The 25,657-nt window shown below is 35.6% G+C and overlaps 2 protein-coding genes and 1 non-coding gene across 3 annotated transcripts in view; 2 read left to right on the top strand and 1 right to left on the bottom strand.

The window, feature by feature from the left end:
• The window catches only part of LOC115446600 (galanin receptor type 3), an 86,044-nt gene that overhangs the window by 21,674 nt on the left and 38,713 nt on the right, over window positions 1-25,657 (top strand). The gene's annotated exons all lie outside the window — the stretch shown is intronic.
• On the top strand, window positions 5,506-5,577 carry Trnah-gug. The gene has a single exon. It is a non-coding gene; the product is annotated as a tRNA-His (tRNA).
• LOC115446599 lies at window positions 6,296-15,717 on the bottom strand. The gene is made up of 8 exons (XM_030173318.1): window positions 15,294-15,717; window positions 13,745-13,910; window positions 12,684-12,984; window positions 12,216-12,312; window positions 11,907-12,014; window positions 8,174-8,281; window positions 7,013-7,072; window positions 6,296-6,464 (listed from the first exon to the last, which is right to left on the bottom strand). The coding sequence occupies exons 1-8, from the start codon at window positions 15,618-15,620 to the stop codon at window positions 6,423-6,425; spliced, it is 1,209 nt and encodes a 402-aa protein (XP_030029178.1). The 5' UTR covers window positions 15,621-15,717; the 3' UTR covers window positions 6,296-6,422.

Genomic DNA, 25,657 nt, shown 5'->3' with positions numbered 1-25,657 from the left:
CAATTTCTGTCATTCTTTCAGGTCCTTTATGAACTAGTGGGGATATTTAACATTTGACCATTGGTGATATGATTTCAGATAATTTTAATCGGCTAAAAACATGCGATTGCCATCTAAGTTTTGTCTTAAGATGTCCGTTTTCTGGCTGTATGCATTTTCTCCACCGATGTATGAATGTAGGTCGAACTATTTTCATCAAAGGACGTCGAGATATCATGCCTTTACTACAAATAGTATATTTATACTAGTAGTTAGTAAAGCAATAAATACATAATTTATTGCTTTACTAACTACTTATATAAACCATCGTATAAACATAAAAAAAACAATAGGAGGTGGCTTAGGCTAGTTCCGAGCAGCGCTGGTTTTTAGCCTTTTCTAGAAACCCATCCTTGATGATTTGATATCTCTAAATACATTTCAATGTGTACAAAATGTATTGTGTTCTTACATTCATGTAAATGAGAAATCAGTATGCGTATATACGTTTTCTGATTTCGATTCATAATTGGTAAAATCCTTTGTGAGTTCATTGATTCTCAATTCTTATATCTGTCTACCTCGATAGACCCATCTATATCTATCTATGGTTTTCCAAAATTGTCTGTTTACATCGGTGGTGCGAAATATTTAACATCAATGTTATCAATTCTTCAATGGAGGTCCTTTCTAAACAATATAAAAAAACGAGTTTAGTTTTCTATAATGGCTAGATAAACTAAACCTTGGTGCATAAGTAATACGAGCTATTAGGCGACAAATTTAAATAACGGACGCTGTTTGAGATTAACATGAATTTACTACGAGACTTGTTAACTGTTTGCATAGAGTTACTAAAGGAGCCTTATTTTCTATGTCAGTGTAAAACAGCAATGTTACGTTATATTAAGAAATAAGATTAATATTTACCTTCTTTGTCTGTGTAACATCGCATGAGTATTATCAGTTATGGTGTTCTATCTATCCATCTATCTAATCAGCCCGTATCCATCCAATACTGACTATAGGCCTCTTCTTTGTCACGCCACTCTTCTCTATCTTGTGCGAGTAGCTATGGCGTGATTTATGGTGTTATATATGTGTAAATAATAATTTAATATTTATGAAAATAGAGTAGATTGGTATTCTGTATGCCAATTTATATTGTCATAAACGCGACGCGCATTACGTGCTTGTTATGAACTGACTAAATAAAGTGTGGCATAGGAATCAGGGTCCTGTTCTTTATAAATCCGTGTGTTAATTAAGAATACTACCATTTCTTTACTGTGTGACGAGACGAGAAAGCCGCTCGTCTGATGGTAATCGATGCGACCGCCCATAAACAGAAGCACCAACATCCAGACATTGATTTACAAATTACTGTGACACTGCATTGCGTTCGTCATCGTGAGTCATAAGATGTTAAGACTCGTATTGAAGACTATAGCTAGATTTGTACGACGGCTTTTTCTGCTACAACAGAACAAACCTTTATGTTGCCTTTGAAGGATATTGCAGCCATTGTAGGTGTAGAATTCGTGGAAAACGGGAAATAATATTTAGAGTTACTTCACTTAAAAATACATTTATTTACAAACTGACATTTCACTAAAAAACAAAACATTATCTAAAGAAAAACCTACCAGCCAGTACTACTACAGTAGCTGTAAGCATTATGTGATTTGTTTATGCCTCAAAGTGATGAGTGTAGTATAATGCAGTTTTTTGGAAAGAAGTGATATTATTTTTAAGGGCACAAGCACTTATAACTATGCAGAAACTTGCTTCATTATTCACTTAAATACTTAATAGATACTGTTTTACATATTGTTGTATTTCACGAGTGAAATTTTAAACCTGTCCGTATTTAATTATCCCGTATCTCTTTTGTTCAAATGAAAATGTAAACAGGCCCGTAAATGTAGCAAGGTTCGGTACAAGCGGCGATAAATTATCCGCTTATAATGAAGAATTAACGCTTTACACGTTGCTAATTATCTTGTGGAATGCTTTGACGGTGATTCATAATTTGTGAAAGTGAAGAAATTGGTGGTAATTTTTTAATTAACTTTTCATGTTATGATCCTTAGTCCAATGGCGTAGTGTAGAGAATGTAAATTTCACTTTATGACATTACAACGGAAGCTGTCGAAAAGAATAACTAAGATCTGGAGTCTAAGTGTAAATCTGGTTATGAATAAAAAATATTAGTCAAATAAGTAAAATTATTTGTTGTTCAAGTGAATAAATAGGTTATAACAGTGACGTTTTGGTTCCCATTTTAGTTCAGATTTTGAACAAATTTATGGACGTTCGTGTCTATAGAATATACGTTAATGTTATCAGGATTATTTTCAAAACTATTTGATAAAGTGTTTTCAATAAAACTATATAAACAGTTACAAATCTAGTCGACAGAAGTATTTAAATAATTCTGACATTCGAGGTAATATATTTACAGACGCGGACATTTCGCTTCCCGACGCAGTCGAATTTTATCTTTGACTGTATTACTTGTTTTTCCTTAAATTTATTATTTAAGTTTCTAGTGGGGGTAGTTTCAAAGATCTTCTAAGGCGCCTCGTAGATGCTATCAATTGCACAAGAATAACGACCCAAAGGAGAAATGCGTTGTCTTTATTTAGTTTCATACAATTGGTGTATAAAACTAAATGTAGATAGCGTAAATTATTATTAAACAAAGACATTGATAAATATTGTTAATACATTCAGTTGTTAATGAATAAAAAAACCAAGCAACTATCATTGGCGGTGATTACTATGTATAAGGTGAATAACTAGTGTGGCTATATATAATAATATAATAATACCAGCTCTTTATTTTATTCTGTCCCACTGCTGGGCACGGGTCTCCTGTACTAATGAGAAGGATTTAGCCTTAGTCCACAACGCTGCCTAGTGCGGATTCATAGACTTCGCATGCCCTCAAATTTATTATACAGAACTTCTTAGTTACTCACGTTTCCTTCGCACTTAAAACAAGCAATAAATCACAAAAATACACACATAACTTGAGAATAGTCTAGTGATTTTGAACCTGCGGACAGCGTCTCGACAGTTTCTTCCACTCCCAACTAGGCTATCACTGGTTTGCATGTCTGTATCTCCAAGTCTTCGGATATTTTCAATGGCTACTCTTTGGTCCACACCCAGGGGCGGCGATTGCAGGGAGGGCCCTAGGCTCATTCTAGTTCAGAGGCCTACTTAATAATCAAATAATTGCCATCTTATCTAGAAACCAACGCACATCACCTTTGTACTAAACTATACAAAAATTATACTGGAATTTTAGCCAAAATATTTGTTATTTATGGATGATTTTTGGCACAATGTTAAAAGAGGTATATACAAATATTTGGGTTAATTTATTAATTAAATATAAAAACGACTGTACAAATTCTCTAATTCCTTAATTTCTGCAAATATCAACGGACTGGGGCCTTATTCTCTATCTCGCACGTTATTTTGACAGTGCGTAACAAGCACGTAACACAACGCATTATGTTTAGGACTATAGAAATTTGGCTTACAGAATACCATTCCACGCACATTTCTCGAAGATAACATGACACGGCCGCGTTACGCGTTTACACTATCATACAGAATAAGGGCCCAGATAAGTAAATATGACAGATGTTTGAAAGTCGCCGCACAATCCGCTCACCTGGATTGTATTAATCAATTATTTAAATGTGGTTAATTGTTAGCGGTGTTCAAGGTTGTACAAACGCGCCCTAACTAGATTTCGCTTACAATGGTTTGTTAGAATATACTTTTCACTAAGGGGAAACTAAAACATCTTGGGGCGCAACTCCTATAACGCAATACCTGCGCCACATCTATACATATTAAAAACAAAGTCCCCAAAAGCTGTGTTGTCTGAGTGTGATCGATTTTTTCAAAATTTACAAAAAGGATTGTACGGTTTATTAAAAGATAGTGCAATTCTTGAGGAAGGTTTAGGTTAATAGTACATAACGGTTTTTATTTAAAATGACTTAAATATAACGATTTTTTTTTTGTGGAACTGCCGTGGTTATCACCGGGGGTACCCCGCTAATGGTGTACAGGCGATCCCCCGGCTTAGCAACCACGGCAGCCCCTGATGAGTTGGTGGGCCCTACCGCTATCACTGGAGGTTCGGTAGCCTCCAGCGAGGCGGTCTTAGGGCCCGGGAGGAAGAAGGGAGGGGATGGAGGGAAGGAAGAGAAGGGAAAGGAAGAGGAGTTACTAGGATGGTTGGAAGGAAGGGAAGGGAAATGTTCACGAACCCTTAGACAGACCTCAATGTGAATTTAGCAACCAAGAGGCATACACACGAGCTGTGTGCCTAGGGTCGCGGCAAATGTGCCCCCGTGCATGGGCGTGCATTTGGTGGGGAGACCAAGCGCACAAGAATTGCCTCGGGGGGGAAATATAACGATTAATATTGTAGAGATCGTGTGGTTTTAAAAAATCGCGGGGGTCGAGATATAAAAACTTTGGGACACACTGATTTCCACGCGGGCGAAACCGCGGGCACAACTAGTGTAATATAAAGTCGAAATCGGAACGCTGTACCTAAATAAATGAATGACAAAACATTTGATGTGATTCAGTACACAGTTCATTTTATATTGTTTGAATTCTTTTTGCAATTTCTTCTTTATGATGCACTTTTTGTATTGTCATGAATGTTTTATCATAAATCTATACGATTACTGGACAAGCAGAGTTCGTCTTCGATAAGAAACTAATTACAACCAACCCATTTTTTTAATATAAACTGTGGTAAACAAGAAATTGACTTGAATGTGATATTAAGTGATCTCTCGTAAATACCTACAATAAATAAGAAAAGGGAAGGGGGTTAAGGGTGGAGGGTGGAACCGTTTTTTTTAATTTCTTCCAATTGACGACTCAAGCTTGTCGTTCGCCTGATAGTAAATGATACGACCGCCCATAAACAGTAGAAACACCATCTAACACCTTGACTTACAAAGTATTGTTTAGTATTCCACTGCGGTCGCTTTCATGAAACATGATATATTAAGTCTTATTATGTCCAGTAGTTACACTGGCTACAATGTTCTTCAAACCGGAACACAACAGTGTATACATACTGTTGTTTGGTGGCCGAAATAGACATTGCGGTGGTACCTACCCAGGCAGACTCTCACATATGAAAGACCTATTTGGTTTCTGAACACATTAGCCATAATAAACGCAAGTGATGAACTACCGTCGTTTTTTGTATTCATGTTGTAGTAATAGTTCAACCTTCGTTAAAAAAATAACCTCCTCCTTTTTTTGAAGTCGGTTAAAAATAATCGTAAAATAATAATGAAAAAAACATGGCTGTTGTAACAATACTTACGATAAATGTCAACAATGATCGGGCAATAGCGTTTTTATTTCTCTTTTCTTTAAGCAATCTTAGAATAACTCCTCACAATAAAAAGTGAAAGCAACATTAATTGTATTATATCAAGTTATTTTGTCAACACTGCTACAGCTCCGACAGCCGTGATCGTCTAGTGGTTAGGACCCTACGTTGTGGCCGTAGTAACCCAAGTTCGAATCCTGGTCACGGCAGTGTACGCACTGTCACGGCGGAGCATATTTTTTTGTGTTTTTAAATGTAAATACATACATTAAATACTTTTTCTGTGTAAAAGACATTGGCTTGTGATCTTTTCAGTCTTGTTAAATTCAAATGTAACTTAACACCCGTCTCAGTTCTGTCATGTTAAATTAGCATAAAGAATTAGGATTGGCTCAGCAGTTTTCTTAATTAGCACAGACCGAAATAAATATCATATAAGACAATTTTAATATGTCATGTATGCCCGTTATGTCAATTCTCATAGCATAAAAATAAACCTGAACGGTTGCGTGCCCAAGCATGGGGGAACATGTGTTGCGGCTCTAGGTACAGTTCAGTGTGTGTACCTCATGGTTGCCAATTCACATGGAGGCCAATGAGGGCTCGCGAACATTTCCTGGCCTTCTCCCCTCCGCCCATCCTAAGATGATTCCTTCTCTTCCCCTACACTTACTTCCCAGATATTCCCCCCAACTTTCCTCCAGGACCCTGCAGTCGCCTAGCCAGGGGTTTCCAGTATTACACTCACTGGTTCCCCCGGTGTTCGCTGCGAGGTCCGATACTCAAAAAAAACCTAATTGGTTTCTTTATTATTTACTAACAAATACAATTGTAATTTAAGTAAGTTAAATAAATAATTTCAATTTTGGTAATATTATGATGATAAATTAAATTAGAATAAAAACATTGTTAAATGAAAGAGAGACACTTCTATACTCATTTATTTGTAGAGATAGTTATTTAAACTGAATTAAAATACAGGGTGCATAGTGCATAATAAATATAGAGTGAAAGAGTATTTTCTTCAAAATGTGAAAATGTTCACTTATAAACATTAGTAAAGTACTGAGAACACCGAATATGCAGATTTAATTATCTGAAACATAAAAAAATATTATTACAGTTCTGTGATGTTACTATGAGTTTTTCTCGCATAGCAGCGACCGTACTGAGTCATGTTAAGTACGGAATAGTCCAAATAAAATTTCGTCCAACGAGCAACATAGTATCGAGGACCGGAAGACGCCACTCCAGTGGCGAACGGTCCTGCCAGCTTCCCTTTCATAAGTCATGTAAAATCTAATTATCATGAGATCGATTTGCAGACCGTATACATGTATGTTAGTTCTTATATTGTCCTTGTGTCGGATTCCCATACGGAACATTTCATCCTTCGCCACTACGCCACTCATTAGTATCTATCAGAACTGAACCAATAAAACTGTTGGAATGAAAGATTGTTCGTAAAATCCTTGGCGAATTATTATTTTCATTGGACCTTTTTCGATCATTTTTTACAATATTTATGAATAATGTAAATGCAGCTTTTCAGAATAGAATCACTCACTCATCAATCACCAACTGTTTTTTTACTATGATAATTGCGAATATTTCCGGTTTTTTTGAAAATTTTACGATACTTACAGCGACATAAGTTTCATATGATAGCTCGATCACTCCAAAAGCTGTGAATACTACGGGCTCCTGCAATTAATTTAAGAAATATCAAATTAAACCACATTGTAATTAATTCAAATGCCTTATCTTCGATTCATTTGTATGTAATCAATGGTAGATCCAGAAGTATAAAGGCACAGAAATATATAACGCCATATATATAAAAACAAAAAAAAAAGTGCAGTATACATTATAGTAGTAATGCACGGGTGCCTATCACGGTAAATGTATAGGAACATTTTTATATTTATACACCACCTGTATACTAAGGACCTACATTATGCAATAAAGGATTTTTATTTCTTTTTTATAATGCCCACGAAGTACATAAAGCATCAGAAGTAAAGAAGGCGTTTGAATCTTTGATCTTTGTCTTCCGATATCCGAATTCTCTCATTACGTATCGGATATTCGACGTCTCATATCGTTACATTTGAAATCGAAAACTTTACTACTGGCATCCGATTTTTCATTTATAGTCTTGATGTTCTTGGCTAGGTTTTGTTTCTTAATATTGTACATATTTCAAAACGCGCTAGATAATATACATTCTCATCATTGTAAAGTTGTATAGAACGATAAGCGATAAGCTATTCGTGTCATCAGGTTATAGAAAATCAAAACGCATGGTTATAACGTATTCTAGATCCTTAATAAAAGCTATTGGCGGAAAAATAGAAATAGTAATTGCCAATTAAATAATTATATAAGAATTAATATATAAGTGAAAAAAAAAAAAATAAAAAAAGAAAAGCGACGATAGCCTAGTTGGGTGTGGAACGGACTGCCGAGACGAATGTCCGCAGGTTCAAATCCCAAGGGCACACACCTCTGACTTTTCTAAAAAATCATCTGTGTATTCTTTGTGAATTTATCGTTCGCTTTAACGGTGAAGAAAAATATCGTGAGGAAACCTGCACATCTGAGAAATTCTGTATAGGAATTTCGAGGGTGTGTGAAGTTTACCAATCCGCACTAGGCCAGCGTGGTGGACTAAGGCCTAATCCCTCTCAGTAGTAGAGGAGGCCCGTGCTCAGCAGTGGGCAAGTATATAATACAGGGCTGATATTATTATTATATATAATATATAAGTGATTAAATTGAGGAAATAAAAGGATTGAGAATGACCTGCGCTTGAATCATGGCGATAACCACCAAACTTCTGATGCGAGCGGATCTCTTGCCGTAGCAGTTGTACCAGCCAGAGCTGTAGATGGCGTCTGAAAGCTTCTGAGCCTGTGCAATGTATATAATTGCTGATAATAATGCTTCCATAGACATATCGACGCTGGAAAGCATAAACGCTGTAACCCTTGAAATATCGAAAATACGTTTTTTACACCGTTGGAATCAGGAAATTTTTCTGCGTCGAATGAACCCATGCTCGTTGCTCTAGGATGAAAAAAAATTTTTGCACAGCGTAAAATTTTGGTGATTTTTTACATATCTCAGACTTTATATTGCTGTAACCCACCGAAAAACTAGTGTTTTTTGTAGTAAAGGTACTTACACCATTTGATCGGTTGTAATCTAAAGTGTGACCATGGTTACTACGTTAATACGGGACAATATTTTTAGACACACTCAGGTTACAACGTTTATACGGTATGTAAATAATATACACTCTAAAGATTACAACGTTTACATGGTATGTGACATGAGGAGATTACTAATTTAAATCCTTTTACATCGTTTGAAAATACGATCCGTACCGTATCGATCGTTTGAAAATATTTGAATTACTGCGTTAATACAGTCGCGTGGCACCTTTTTGCAGCCGACGAAACGTCTAAGTCGCTTTGTGTCGTGCAGTGTTGTGTTTGCTGTAAGTTGGAGCTTTCCGCCAATTAGGCGCTCTTTTAACGATAAGTTTTTAATTACATACATATTTGTTTTTATTGATTATACACTAATTAACCATTGTCCAATGTTTCCTTTTATTATGATTTACTGTAATAGGTAAATTATAACCTAACTACTATCGTTATGTAAAATGTAGGAGCAATATTAATTTTAGTAATACAATTTTGAAGCATTTCTTGAGATCTTGAATATCTCTTAATTGACATCGACTAAAATTTTGTAATTTTGATAAGCAAAAGCAGTAGATAAAATACTTAAGTCTGTGAGTTATAATAAAAACGTCCTGAGTTTTTTTTTTCATTTTAAGAATAAATGTTAAAATTACTTAATTAAATAATATATTTAGTAATTTGATTTCAGATGTCGTTTGAACGTCGTATATGGCGAAAATATTTAATACTAGAGTGTAATTCCATCTCAAATAATAATGTTATGACAGATGAAACTGAAAATTATAATAATAAAAAAATAACGATTCTCAGTGAAAAAATCTATAAAGAAATAAACGGAAAATTGATAGAAATTCTTAATACTAGGTTTTGACATGAGAAATTGGCATTTTGTATGGGAAAAATACGTACTGGATATTTTTAAAAATATAATTAATTAATCAAAGTATGTGCCATTGTTATCTATGCATTTTTACTATTTGTAGGGAGTTCATTGATCTCTTTACTAAAAAAAACATGGGGGCGAGAATCAATAAACTTTCTGGAGGCGGTTTGGAATGCCACATCGGAGTCGAATTTTTTTCCTTGTAAAAGTTATAACTGAAAAAATGGTAATTGTTGGAGCAAGGTCCGGAGAGAGTACGGCGGATGCCGCAGACATTTAAATTGCAACTCCTCTAGTTTAGTGGCTGTCTGTTGTGCAGTGTGTGGTCTAGCCTTGTCCTGAAGCAGCAGTGGCCTACAGCGATTGACCAGCCTCCTTTTGGCAGCTAGTTTGCCCATCATGGTTTGCAGTTGCTGATAATAGATATCTGCCATAATCGTTTGGTCAGATTTTAGAAAGCGTTAGTGAACGACACCAGCACTAGTCCACCAAACACTCAAAACTAATCTTTTTTGAATCAATTTTCGCTTGGGGCAGGATTTGGATGGTTCTCTAGGATCCAGACATTGTGAAGAACTTTTCATTACAGGTAATCATTTGATTACAAATCCTATAATGATAGTGTCGGTTGAGCAATGTAACGCAGCATTCGACGCGATTTTGCTGGTTTGATTCACTCAATCTATGAGGTACCTTTCAAGCTATTTTGCTTTCCTGATTTGCTTCAAAAGGTTTAAAATACTTTTATCGCTCACACCTAACCCTGCAGCTAACTCTAAAGTGGTTTGCGATGGATCCGCTTCCATAATAACTTTTAATTCCTCAGTATTCACTTTCGTTTCCAGCCGTCCACGGGGCTTATTCTGAAGGTCGAAATTTCCAAAAAGAAAACGTTGGAACCAAAAAGGTACCGTGTTTTCTTTTACGACACCAGCTCCATACTCATCGCCAATACCTTATAATAACAATAATGTTTCTGAAGAAACAAAAGATCCTCAATAATCGAACGTACTATGATAAGGAAATATTGACCAAAGTTAATTTTCTCTATAATATTTAGTTGAAAAAACAATTATTATTACCTATTAATTAATTGTATTTGTTTCATTTATTTTATAAATTGTATTTATATTATTTGTTTTATTTAATTATTAATATTGCTTAAATAGCTTTTAAAGCTAGTTGTTATGATTCGATTATGATTTTTTTAAGAATTTCATTTTTAAGTTATTTCTTCGAAGATTCCAAAACAAAAGAAGCTGATTCCAAAGAACGCTGTTCAAAAGGAATAAAGATGTTCAGAAGATTAATGAGAAAGAAAAAGTCTATAATATAGTAGAGTTAAAAATCAATAAGAGGTTGAATCATAAAAGTAAAGGATTACTCATTTTTATATTTTTAGATTGTTTTTATTGCTTACCATTTAATGTAAGAGAGATTTCTACAAAGTAATATACAGTAGAGTAATAAAAGTTAATTTAATATAATAATTTTGTAGTCAAAAAGAGAGTACCTAATAAAAATATTAGTTTTTAACCTTTTAAAAGTCTTTTATTTCAACTTCTACCATAGTTACAGCATTTTATTGACGTTTAAGTATAGTCTGTTCCATTGCTTACAGCATTTTAAAATAGAGAGTATGCTAATTACAACGTTTATGCTTTCCCAAAAACGTGACAAAATGAATCTTTCATACTTTGTCTAATATGGTTACAGCGTTTTCAAGGTCTCAAAAAAGTTCTATTTGCTGTAACCCATATTAAATCTTGTCCAGGTAACTTTAGATGAAATAGCTAATGACCATATTATAGCTGAGCACAAACTGCACAACTTTGCTAAAAACCGCAAGCTTGTAGGTGTAACGGTTCACGAGTTATGATTTTTTTTCTAAAATTTCAAAAGTTTTTTGGCTCTGGTGTAAAGTTCATACTTTCAGGGTTACAGCGTTTATGCTTTCTAGCGTCGATATTTACTAATTTAAATTTGTATATAGCAGTCATTGCAATAGCTTGATAAACTTTGAGGTTATAGCAGATTAAAGTATTAAATTAACAAAACAGAAAATAAGATTAAAACGATGAAATATGATGTTACTCATAAGGCAAGTCTTTTCGAATCGTTGTGGTGACATTCATTTATAATATTATAATTACTTATATTTTTGTAATATTTTAAGATATCTACGCTGAATCGATTGTAGTTGAATTTAAATAATAATAAAGCAAGAATATCCTATTATTTAATGTAAATTATGTCTGAGATGAAGCTTTTAAAAATTTACATCAAATGTGGACCGTCGGCTCAAATCGAGCACTGACTATATTTAACAGCAACTAACTATTAAAACATTCATTTGGCACATGATATTTATAGTGGTCATTTATTAGTTGATCAACTAGTTAGTCCGTCAGGCTTATGCCTTAAAATAACTATAAATACTCACTTCAACGGTGACATCTCCGGCATTCCACATGAAAAATGCCAAGATCATGAGACACATACCCAAGACGATTAAACAAGTGCCCACCTTGAGAATATCATCTTTACTATCCTGTAAAACAATATATTGGTAAATAGGTCTCGTAAACAAGTGAAAATAGTGTCTATGTACGTTCTGGGTATCCAAAAGAAGGTAAGGATGTAAGAAAGCTTTATTTTGTTCTGTGACCCAGTAGAATTTGCAAACACTGATATAAAGAATGGAAAAATAGGTCTATGAAAGGAAAGAATGAATTATTTATGATGCACATACCAGAAAACCCTGCATTAGAACGATTAGGATCCCAGTATTAATTAAAACGATTGCCATGTTTATTCTTTTACATATTGTCTGGCATTGATTGACGCACCTAGAAAAAAAATACTCTCAGGACTTTTTTTCGATGGAAAGGATAAACAGAGTCGTACACTAGTTTACTCAGCCTTCGCCGTTATACTCATGCCACTAGAGGAAGAGATATCTCTTCATCGGACAGTTTAAACGTAAGGTGGAACTACTATCAGCTTCAATGAGGCTGGCTGTTGATTGCTGCTTTTTTATATCATGGATATATATGGTTTATTGGTACATAGTCACCTAACAGAGGTTGTGCATTAGACATCATGGAAACCTTCATGTCTAGCTAATTACATTTTATCCACGTTAATGAAACAGCAGATATTATGTCATTATTGGTTGTTGATGGATCATCATTATTTATAATAATTATTTTTGCATTACCATAATGTATCGGAGTGCGCCTTAATCCCTTTCTGTAAGGCCTTTTCGAAATTCATCTCCAGTTCTTCGTGGGTTACTTGTTTATCTTCAAAAATACTATTAAGATTTTCAAAATATTTTTGTAAATTCTTATATTGGTAAGTCAGGCCCATAAAAAACGTTAAAACCATGAGGATGACCATAGACCCGGTTGAGGTGTAAACGATCCAAAAGAAATACAAATAGACTCTTGCGCAAGCGGCTAATGCCGAAGTGTCTGTGGTGTCAGGCCATGCTGTTACCGTTCCTACGAATGTTGATCCTGATGAATATAATAAAAGGTTAAATAAGAATACAATATAATACAATACCTTACTCGCTTTCTGATTTTAGTTTCATGACGGGCACGAACCTTCTCTAAGAATGAAGGTGATAAGGTTTTAGTATTGGCAAATATGAGTACATGCACGTTGCTGTTTGGAGGCAGAAGTACAAATTACAGAATAATTTGCCAAGTAGGCACCGGCTTGGCTGTGCCTCTGGCATTGCTTTAGCCCATGGGCGGCGGATGCTGCTTACCATCAGGCGGAATGCTCGCTCGTTTGCCTACTAAGGCAATAAAAAAAAGTGCATAGAACGAATCTCGCATACGAGAAACCTACCAAGTATTTATAGATATAAAAAAATTTGAAGTTTTTGGACTTGCTTAAACAAATAAGTTGTTGGTTGCAACAAAAAATCTGACGTGAAAACCTGACTGAGTTAGTAGTTACTCAGTCAGTTTTTCTTACTGTCTGAACTAAAGCTATTTAACAATGACAATATTTACTGTCTTGGTGGCGTAGTTGTATTGTGTGCGCGGTACGATACCGTTCAAAGTTATCGGGTACGAATCCCGGGTCGGCCAAAGTGGTATTCGCTGTTTCTGCTCAGTATCAGCCTGGAGCCAGGTATTTGTTCGCGATATGGCGATAGGCTCGCTCCCTTACACATCATGGGACACATGGCGAAAAGTGGGTACTCGGGTTGCCCCTTCATCTACTACCTCGGGGGTAAAGGCGTGATGTGTGTATGATATTTACCTGATCTCACCATCTCGATCAATGCGTACATCCCATATAATAAGGTAGTCGACACAGAACTAAACATATACACCCACAGCGAAAACTTCAGTTTTTTTACTAACATTTTTTCTGTTTCTTCGTCATTATATATCTCCTTTACTGCGACGAATAAATGGTACAGCACCTGTTAATGAAATGAACAATTTGAGGAGTGAAATAATTGACGAATGAGGCAGATCGCTTCATGGTAAGTTATCGCTTAATGATTTCTTATGTTTACGCGAATGTTAGACATTGAAATAAAACTATTTTACGGATTTTATCACGGTTTCTACTATTATTTTCTCCCGAGGTTTTGAAATATTTCATTTGAACGTATAAATAGCTGATGTGAAACACTGACGCTCTAAGAAGTCTGCAGTCGCTAAACACTTTGAAGGAGGCTCCAATCCTTATCTGCGACTAGGCAAGCCACAAATCCTTGCCAAAGAACACCGATTCCTGTATAAGATGATTCGCGAGGCTATTTAAATTAACAAACATCCGAATTTTAAAAGACAAAATTCTTGGAACCTGCACAAGCCTGGGATCCAGTTCAACATATAATTAAATCGGAAGCCAAAAGACCGGCTGCTAGACTTCAAGACACTGTGAGCTCATTCTGCATAGATCGAACCGTCAATAGCTAAAAATTAAAAAAAAATGTATAAGTGCCAAATGTAGGTAGATATTGTAACTACAATTTGCGGCCAACGAACACCTCAGTCGGCTCCGTGACCATGAAGGATGTAAAGGCTTCGAAACATCAGGAGGAAATAATAATATAAATAACCGTAATAAAATCCGAAGATATGAGAATTGAAGGGTGAATGTGTGTGTGAACCTGAAAAAAGAAAGAATAGAAATTGGGTAGGAAAGAGGGTTTTTTGAATCTCCGTTGACAAACACGAAGACACAACTCTATGTACCACAATTGCAAATAATTCTTTGAGGAGCGATTATGAACAAATTTTCTTTGGCAGACAGTAAACTTTACAAAGAGAACTTTAGACTTCATGTAATATTAAAGAATCTTACCTATAGCACAAATTATTATAAAGTATCGTAGCAAAAATTAGTTAACACAACTAAAAAAAAAGCAATTCTTGTGCGCTCGGTCTTCACACCGAATGCACAGTGCACACCCATGCACGGGGGGACATTATGCCGCGACTCTAGGCACATAGTGTAATGTGTATACCTCTTGGTTGCCAAATACACATTGAGGCCTATAAGTTCGCGAACATCTCTCCTCCCTCTCTCTTCCAACAATCCTAACAAACTCCTACTCCTTCTTCTTCCCTTCCTTTCCTCTATCCCTTCCCTTCTTCCTCCCGGGTCCCGTGACCGAATAGCTGCGGGTTGCCAGCGTACCATCCGCTGGCACCCTCAGTGATAGCGGTAGGGCCCACCAAATCTTCATTGGGTCTGCCGTGGTTGCTAAGCCAGGGGATCGCTTGTACACCGTTAGCGGGGTACCCCCGGTGATAAGCGCGGCCATTCCCAAAAAAAAAAAAACACAACTAACCTGCTTACATTCTTCTTTATAATACATGCAGTTCAAGCAACACAATTTAGTTAGAGGCTGGGCGATGCCCATAATATTGATGTTTATTTTTTGTTGTATATTCAAGTGTTTCTGCGTGAAGTGCGCTCCTATTTGTAATGCGCAAAATATCACCAATGAGACATTCAGCGCGGGATACATAGCGTCGTATATCTTTACAAAAGTTTTCGGCAATTTGACCTCTTCTACCCAGAAGCCTCTGAATGCAAATATATAGAAGAGTTTGTTTAACTCATCTAGCAACTTGGTCGTCTCGGTTGGCCTGAATTTTTTTAGAGGTACCTTCATTGTTGCGAGTATAGTACTATGTCTTTCGATTTTCAGACTGATATTGCTTGTGGCATTGGAAAGTATTTGTAGTGGTAATGAAAACGTATGATAGTGATGTCGCAGTTCATGTCGATATTGATTTTATGGTACAAGATTATATTACAATCTTCGTAATGTATGGGGGTATGAACTGTATGCCGTGACGCGGGTTTTGGGTATTTTATGTGAGTTGTCTTACTAATGTTTCACCGGAACTAGACATTCCTAAGGAAGCCAGTGTGTTAACAGGCGCCCGTTCTAAAAAAGCACTTATTGTCTGCGCAATACGAGGGTTGCACCGATTCCGTATTGTTGTAGAATAAAGCCAAGAAAATGGTCATGTGCAAAATTGGAATTTTATCTTCATCTGTTGGTATAAGGATATTATTTTAATATAATATAATCATAATATCAGCCCTGTATATATACTGTCTCACTGTTGGGCACGGGCCTCCTCTACTACTGCGAGGGATTAGGCCTTAGTCCACCACGCTGGCCTAGTGCGGATTGGTAAACTTCACACACCCTCGATATTCCTATGGAGAACTTCTCAGGTATGCAGGTTTCCTCACGATGTTTTCCTTCACCGTTAAAGCAAGCGATAATTCACACATAATTTTTAGAAAAAACCAGAGGTGTGTGCCCTTGGGATTTGAACTGCGAACATTCGTCTCTTCAGTCCGTTTCACAACCAACTAGGCTATCGTCGCTAATATCTTTTATTGAGTAATATATCTTGCTAGCAACTTTGTTCGCGTGAAAGAGTTTTTCCGGGATCAAAGTCTCGTTTTATATTTTCCCGAAATAAAAAGTAGCCTATGTTTTACCCAAGATCTTAAAATATATCCATGTCAAATTTCTTTGTAACCCGTTCTGTAGTTTTGAATTTATCGTGTTCAGACGGACAAACATATGCAGCGAGAAAATATTATATACATTTTTACCTATAAACTTGTTTAAGCATTAAGAGGTGGTTAAGAATAATTTAAATAGCTATCAAAAACATCACCGGTTTCCTAGTTTGAACCTTATTAAGAGGCAATATGGCGGGTTTTGCCTTACAGCGAGTAAATTTGTGTTTTAACTAAACATACCTTTGCGATTTTTTTATAAGTAAGACCATATATTATATATTTATAAGTATAGTAAGTAAACATATGAGGATATCGATAAAACCAAGTTTTGTACAACACTAACCATGTAAACCACGAGAATTATTATAATATAAAAAATATATTATAGTACGCAATTAATCAATTATATTAATGAATTAATTACACCTTGAAAGAGGAGCAGTTTTAAATGTTATTATAAAGTATTACGGCTTGTTAACTTTATATCGTGTAATTTATATTATAGCATTTTATTTGCAATACGCGCTGTTCACATCCTCCTCCTCCTCCTTGCGTCGATTAACCTCAATGCTGAGGGTCGTGACCTTGCTGAAGAACTTTTGTTCAGACTATGTTTCGCCACCTTGTCCTATCTTCGGCGGCGCGAAAGGCTTCGCAAACTGTGGTGTCTAACGTGGACCGGAACTGGTCAGACCAACGCATTGGGTTTCTGCCCCGGGGTCGTTTGCCAGCCACCTTGCCAGTCAGCAGCAATTTTTCAAAATTGTCTCCACTTTTCCTGGCAATGTGGCCGAAGTATTCGAAACTTCTCCGTAGGCAGATGGTAGTGAGTCTCAAGGGGACTTTGAGTTCCGCGATGATGGATGCGTTGGTCCTATGCTCCGTCCAGTGAGTGCCGAGCAGTTTTCTCCAGCACCACATCTCAAACGCGTCAATACGAAGGCGGCCAGCTTTTTTGAGGGCCGAGGTTTCCGCGCCGTACAAGAAGATGGAGAAGACAAGCGTGGTGACTAGTTGTTTTTTTGTCTTACGTGAGATGTTCCTGTCAGCCCAGATGTGTTTCAGTTGGGTCATAGCGTTTTTTGCCAGGCCAATTCTTCTTCTCACATCCGGCTCACATGACCCGTTGTTTGTCACAATGGAACCTAAGTATACAAAGTTGTCAACCACTTCTAAATTCATTATACCAGTTACACTGATTGTCTTACTCCGATCCACCACCATTACTTTGGTTTTGGCCCTATTTATAAGAAGCCCCATTTCTTTACTGACTCGTTCCAATCTGTCTAGTAATTGAGACATTTCTTTTTCGCTGGTCGCAAAGAGGGTAGTGTCGTCCGCATAGCGCAAGTTTGTAATTTTGGCTCCGCCAATCGATACCCCGCCCTCCCAGTCAAGAGTACAAGAGAGAGAATACAGCCTTGTCTGACTCTCTTTTTGAATGGGAAGGGCTGCGAGAGTGCATTATCAATTTTGACTAGCCCTTGGTTGTCAGTGTACAATGACTGAAGAAGCGACACCAGATGTTCCGGCACTCCAAGCTCAGTGAGTATTTTCAATAAGCACTGCCAGTCGACACAGTCAAAAGCCTTACTGTAATCAATGAAATTAAACTCATATGACTTCTCGATGATTTGGCGGATGTTAAGAATCTGCTCCCGTGTGCCCCTGCCTTTGACAAAGCCAGCCTGCTCTTGGGGGATTTGCTAGTCGAGGAAGTGCCTTATGCGGTTGTTAATAATATGGAGGAGGACCTTGCTGCTATGGGATATAAGGGCGAGGGTGCGGTAGTTGCCACAACTGTTCTGCTGTTCACATACATTGTATATATATGTATGTGAACAGAACATAGATATATGTATATACAAATCTCTGTTTCCCTTGATCATGACATAACATGAGAACGATCTAACGGCTTTCCTTCGTCTTTTTTTACTTTTTATAATCCAAAGCAAAACCGGCTGGTGACCTTAGCACCGATATAGTCATATATACGCCTGTTTATTACATATCTCATATACATGGGTGTTGCAGTTTCCATTAAGTCGTGTACCGTGTCTTACAAATTAGGATAATAAAAAATAACTATCGGGAATTGAACCAGTGGCCTTGTTATCAGCTACGGAAACTGAAACACATCTTCCTTCATTGCTAAGACATAAAATGTAAGATTTAACAAGAAATATATTATGTTGATGTACCCCAGCTGTTGTTGGTAGCCATGTGTTCCTGCGTTTGCTGTCGAGAATATTGCATACTCGACTCTAAATATAAATAGTGTACAGTATAGTAAGCAGTAAATTGTTATAGTAGATGTCCAGAATACATAAACCCTACCTATAGCTTGATAAACACATAATTTTATAAAAGTCAGAGGTGAGTGCCTTTGGGATTTGAACGTGCTGGCTAGGCTATTGCCGCTTTTACATAAACCCTTTTACCAAAATTATTATACAGTAACATATTTTAATTATTTAATAGCTTTCTACATAAAAAAGAGAATCTTAATAATGTATAAATCTTAAAAATGTAATAAATTACCAATTAAAATGTATTAATAACCCCTAAATACAGTTTCATTTGCTAAGCTGTGGTTTTATATTAAGCTTTGGAATACAGAAATTTCAACATTGTAGCAAAACGGTCTCAAAGGGACGTGGCAAATTTACATTTAACAACACAAGAGCCTTACGAATAATGGTGTATTAATACTTAAGGATGATTCGATGAGGTTTTGAGAGGCTTATTGAGAATAAGTGGAAGCACATTACCGCAAGGGAAAATCTAATTTTATAATGTTTTTGAAATTACAACCTACTTGGTTTCGTATCTGTGTGTTTGATATAGTTTTTTGCTTTATTAACAATTACTACTGGTATCCAGTAGCTATGGTCGAAGCATTTGAACTACGTAAAGATTGTTATCTTTTTTGTGTTCATAGATCATAATATTATATGCTGTAATTAGGTTATAAGGTATTATAGGATTGGCATATCTTTGATAGATAAAAACCCCGAATTATATAAAGATAAAAAAAGAAAACAATTATTAATTAAGAATTACGAAATTGTAAATATTAAGTTAATTGTACAATAATATTTAATCTTCACTAATATTAAGAGAAAAAGTTTGTTTGCTAATACCTAAAACGATTTTAAAAATTCTTGCATTAATAGGTATTTACTAGAGTCCTTATAACCCGATTCCTACCGGCTTCCCTTTATGTACAATTTAACTCTTATCAGAACGATTTTCAGAACGCATTCCGTTAACGCATATTAGTATCTATTTTGGCGTCGGGTTCCTTCCGGAAGATTTCACCTTTCGCCACTGGTACCTACATTATTTCAGAATGCTACAAACTTTTTACCTGGGGAAAAACTTTGTCACGCGGACGGGAAAAAGCAAAAGCTAGTAGCTTACAAAACCAACGATTGCCATTTATCTTTTTATTTTAATGGAAAACTAGTAGTAACATACATGTACGCAGTATTTAATCTAAGTTTACTCATTAATAACTTATGCTACCTAGAACATTTTCCTCAACCTACAACTCAAAATGAGATTGTATACCCATATAATCTCATTTTGAGTATTGTGAGCTGATGAGATATGCGTTGAGTAATCTGTAGTATAGAAATTAAATACGATAAAGCAACAACATTCTGAATTTGAAAGGAACAGAGACAATACATAGGTATATATTTTCATAAAATACAGATCAAAACATTTCCAAATTTAAAATGAAATAAAGGAAAAAAATTTCAAAGCTTTCAAAATTGTTATCTTTGGATTTAGATATGCAGAAGCTTTTAAAACATAGTAGATTACTGTAGAAATCAGCGTCATTACGTCATTACTTCTGATTCAAAGGAAAATGGTTGCCAAGGAAATTGCACAATTTATTCAGATTGCAATTATTCTTTTTAAAGCTTTGCTAAGCTGGCGGTTAGTGAATTTTCTCGAAGTTTTAAAAAGAAAGAACAGCGGCGAATAAAAATGGAAACGTGAACTTTTTTTCTGCCTTTTTTTCTGTTCACTTTGATATTAATTATAGATTTGTTTGTTATAAAAAAATGTTCAAATATTTTCATTACGTCGTCAAGCGCGCGCGCGCTCCACACTCGTCCACTGCATAGTAATTACTAAACTTATCTTTCAGAAATGTTAGGCTAGGCCTTTTCAAATGCAACTATCCCTACTCCTAGAGAACTAACAGCTCATGGTTGGTGCGCATTTTTTTTATACAAATAATATAAAATAATATAATATCAGCCCTGTATTATATACTTACCCACTGCTGAGCATGGGCCTCCTCTGCTACTGAGAGGGATTAGGCCTTAGTCCACCACGTTGGCCTAGTGCGGATTGGAAGACTTCACACACCTTCGAAATTCCTATAGAGAACTTCTCAGATGTGCAGGTTTCCTCACGATGTTTTCCTTCACCGTTAAAGCGAACGATAAATTCACAAAGAATACACATATGATTTTAGAAAAGTCAGAGGTGTGTGCCCTTGGGATTTGAACCTGCGGACGTTCGTCTTGGCAGTCCGTTCCACACCCAACTAGGCTATCGCCGCTCATCGCTCGCTCGCCGCTTTTTTGTCGACTGACAAGATATACTTATAACCGCTCGGCAGTTGTCACAATTATGCCGGCCTGTTGGAACCGGATATACACATTACACAGGCTGATTCCGGACCGCGACTCACGTGGGTCACTATGGCGGGTTTTAACACCTTGTGTACAGTGATCGCTATCCGGGCAGATATAAAGTATATCCTACCACCAGTAAAAATATAAAATTTAAGTAGACAAAGAAAATGTCAGCTCACATTTACAACTAGATATATGAGTATTCGAAATCGTTGGAACGAAATTCGAGAATGCGTGCAGAGACAAAATCCAATTTTCGATCACTCCATGCGTCGGAGAGCGCGCTAAAGCAATTCCAGCTGTTGCCAAATTGAAAATGGAAAACCTCAGCGCGAAAATCTTCGCAGCTTTTCCGAATACAGATTGACCATGAGCATTTATAGCTGATAGCTGGTTATGGAGGTTACTTAAAGCTAAATAATAACTGCTATATGTAAGATGCTATAGAAAAAAAAAAACAATCGAATTAAGAACATCCTCCTGTTTTGAAGTCGGTTAAAATATAAAAGAATAGAAATCTAGAGAGAGGTTACTTTAGTAGTATCACCAAGCTTTATTGTACGTTATTTCCTTGGTATAAGGGTGCAAATAAAAAAAAAAAACGTAAGTTACGTAAATAGCATTTTCTATGAATTATTAATCTATGAAATGGCCGGAAATACGCAAAACTCTGTAAACATAGCACCTTACCTTATTTTATTATGAGAAACTTTTTTGTTTTACTTGAATATACGAAGAATTTCTTGACTAACGTAAATAACATAAGTAAGCTAGCATGTTTCCCAAGGAATAGGTAAAGAAAATAGTGGATTCATAGTTCGTAAAAGCTATTTCCATTCTACAATATGATAAAGGACGTATACGTTAATATAATTAGCCAGAAATTTAATTCATAAAGTTATCCAATGAATACTAATAAATATGAATTGCCTTAATAATTTTATTTTGGACAACAATCATATACGTGGACAAATTAATTAGCTTAATATAATGTTTCCAACACAGACTTTGAGTGCCAACACTTAAATAATGAAACATAAGCCCTCTCACAGCAACTCAAGTACTGACACTTGAACAATAAGATTTACAATAAACACTGTATAAAGGCATTGTATTTGAATCTAAATGAACAAATCTTTATCTCTTTGTCTAAATCTCCTAACAATGGGTCTAGATCTGGCAACTTGTTAGCTAAGTCGGAATAATCTTTGGCTTTATACCCAGGCTTTTATTAAACAAGTATTACTTCCAAGCTAATAATTATATTGCAATATTTGTTTTATTCAAAGTTATTATTATAAATTTGAAATAATAACTTTGATGATGAACATATTATGAATTTTGATTTGAATGCTGTGACTTGGTTTTGTCCAAGCTCTTATTAAAATGAAATAAATTATTTGAACCCGTAAAATGTTATACATAATTTAGATTCCGTCAATATAAACTCTACCACTAGTTCGGAAAGCAGTTCTCACTAGAGAAGAAGTGGCAAGAAACTCTGCTGTTGCTCTTTTCAAATTCAGTTTTAGGTATTACTTACAGTTCATAATACAAAGAAAAATAAAAGTGTTTTTATTGTTATTAAGAGCAGTTCATTTTAATTAGTAAATATGTATCAGTGGGTGCCAAGAGGAAGGGCAGCATGAAAACAGGTTACCGTTGACAAAAAGGGGAAAATTGAGTTCGAAAGGAAATGGGTCGCCGGCCGTCGCGTAGTGGTAGATCTAGCGAATTCGCATATATTTACAATTCCCGAGAAGCGACCTATGTAAGCTGAAATTGGCAATGCCGTTTTTGATTCGTATGCCGGCTTAGGAAATTGGTTGCGGTCACGCGAGTAACATTTAGGTGGAAGGCTAGCGAGTCTAGTATAACTTGAGACTTGAGATTATACCATCCTGGTCGAACCAGTTATATAATATATAATATCAGCCCTCTATTATATACTGTCCTACTGCTGGACACTGACCTCCTCTACTACTGAAAAGGATTAAGCCTTATTCCACCACGCTGGTCTAGTGCTGATTGTTAGACTTCACACATCCTTAAAATTTCTATAGAGAACTCAGCTATGCATGGTTCCTCTCGATGTTTTCTTTCAATGTTAAAGCAAGCGATAATTCACAAAAAATACTTATATAAAACTCGCAGCGTTTAATTACATTCAGTCATTTGCAAAACGTCGCTTGCCAATTGAAAATCTCAAGAATACTGAGAAACATTTTATTCGTAACCGAGCGCATTTTAAATATGGAACGAAAGAAATTTAAAAAAAGAACATAATTCACTCATCCAGACGCAATTCACTACGTCTTAGAAATGTGCCAGGAAAGTAAGAGCGAGTGCAAACATCGAGCAAATGGCTTGCATTTTTCTTCACAATTGACGTAAGGGTCGATTCACACCGGGCAAGTAAGAGTTTCTTTATTTAAATGGAGGGAATGAAACGGATAGAATTATGGAATTCGATGTGTTACATTGTGATATGCTCGATTATCTATGGCTTTGTTACTAATAGGAATTACTTTTATTGTTTTAGCTGGGATAGACTTTGCTTGCGAATTGCACAAGGTTTACTAACCGTTCCGGATTTAGTTTCAATTTAAACTGATACCAAGTCACTAAAACTACGATAAGGCATCCACTAAACATCTTTCTGTCTTTCTCAGAAATTATCAAATATAGATAGTACATAAACATTGGCTCTCCTAAGATTTCCGCTACAAACAATATAAGGTATAAAATGAGTCATAGGAATAAAAATTGTGTACTAGTATGGAAATTTAAAATTAATTTTTGCGAGCACATGAAGTGTTCTAAACAATTATAAAAAAAACAGTATTTTTTTCTGTATTATGTAGGTACGTAACTCATAGCTTAGACTTATTTTCAAAAGAGCAAAATAAGAGTTTCGTGCCCGTTCTGCTTTGGTGAGAACTACTTTCTGAACTCATAAGAATTAATATTGATGGAATTTAAATAATGTATTACATTTTACAGGTTCAAATATATTATTTTATTTCAATCCCCAGAAAAACAATAAGATTTAAAATTATCCCTTTAACCAGTCAAATTGCATAACTTGAAACGACATTATCTTTGTCTTAGTCTGAACATCGTTAAGAACATTCGAAGGCAGTTGAATTCACTCTAGACTGGACCGAACGAAGCTTAAATGGATATATATTAATTTCCATCATAAATTACGTTCCATTGCTCGACTTAACAATATTATTATACTTTGTTGTATGTAAATGATCCCCAAAAAAAGTTTGGCCTAACGGGTATTATAAATTACATCTTGTTCTAATTTCAAATGTGTTCTTGGAGCTAACGTCCGTAGCAGAAGACCAATTGTTTCTTCAATTAGTTTTTCATAAAACGTCATTAAGGCGATACCTCAAGGTCCATTTTCATACATTTTGTTTCACCTTTAATCTGGGTAACTAAACAAGTATTGGCAAGTAAAGAATTTAAATTCACGTCTAGTTAGTGTTAAATTTAATATGACGAAATTTTAAAGGCCGAAATATCCATAATTATTAATTATTTTTACGTTTTTCTTTCAACTGCGAGAACAAATCACTAACTAGACTTGAATTTAAATTCTTTACTTGCCAATACTTGTTTAGTTACCCAGATTAAAGGTGAAACAAAATGTATGAAAATGGACCTTGAGGTATCGCCTTAAGTTCATTCTTCAATATGGTTGCCGATTTCGTAAGGAAGCTTCATAAAGTAATTTAAACATTATTTTATGTCACATAGCGTTAAATTTCGGCTGCAAGCTTAGAGTGCACGAGTCCTTAGTCCATTCGACTTTAATGTAAAACGTTTCCATAAACATTCTCCTGCAAATGTTTTCGCACGTAACAAAATATGTAAATTAGACGGGAACTGTGAAGAAAAACAGCGTTTTTTGCGGGGGTCAAATAACTTTATCAGCCGTAAACACAGCGCGGAGGTACCTTTTCTTAATGTATATACAATTTTGAAGACTGTTTTATTTTTTTCCTTAGTGTACTTAGTATGAATAAGGTTGGTTAGATTCTTAAACAATATATTGTGTTTTGAGATTCAGAAAATACGTGTTTCGCTGACACTCTTTGTAAGAAGCTCTAGACAGTACTCAAGTCTGATTCATATAATGTATGGAACATAATGGATTCTTCTAGTAACCAGACGGGATTCATTTTGGCATAGTTTTAAGAATTTTGCAGGTTGGCGTCGCTCCAAATGGAGTCCTGCAGACGTCGTAGAATTTCATTAATGTCAAATTAAGAAAAAATATGAGGGATATGTATTATGCGCAGAGATAAATTGATTAGATCTTTCTAATACCTACTTAAATATTTTAAAAAATATATGACAAAAGAAACATCAAAAAACGGTACTTATACATTTCTTATGGAATTTCTTATTAACCACAGAGGGTGTGGTATATGACTTTTCTGCAGGAAACTATCACCTTCATGTATATAAACTTTTTTAATAATAATAA

This window comes from Manduca sexta, chromosome 25 (assembly GCF_014839805.1).
Source record: "Manduca sexta isolate Smith_Timp_Sample1 chromosome 25, JHU_Msex_v1.0, whole genome shotgun sequence".
Taxonomy (NCBI): Eukaryota; Metazoa; Arthropoda; class Insecta; order Lepidoptera; family Sphingidae; genus Manduca; species Manduca sexta.
Note: the sequence above shows the minus strand (reverse complement) of the source record. Positions and strands in the feature narration are given on the sequence as shown.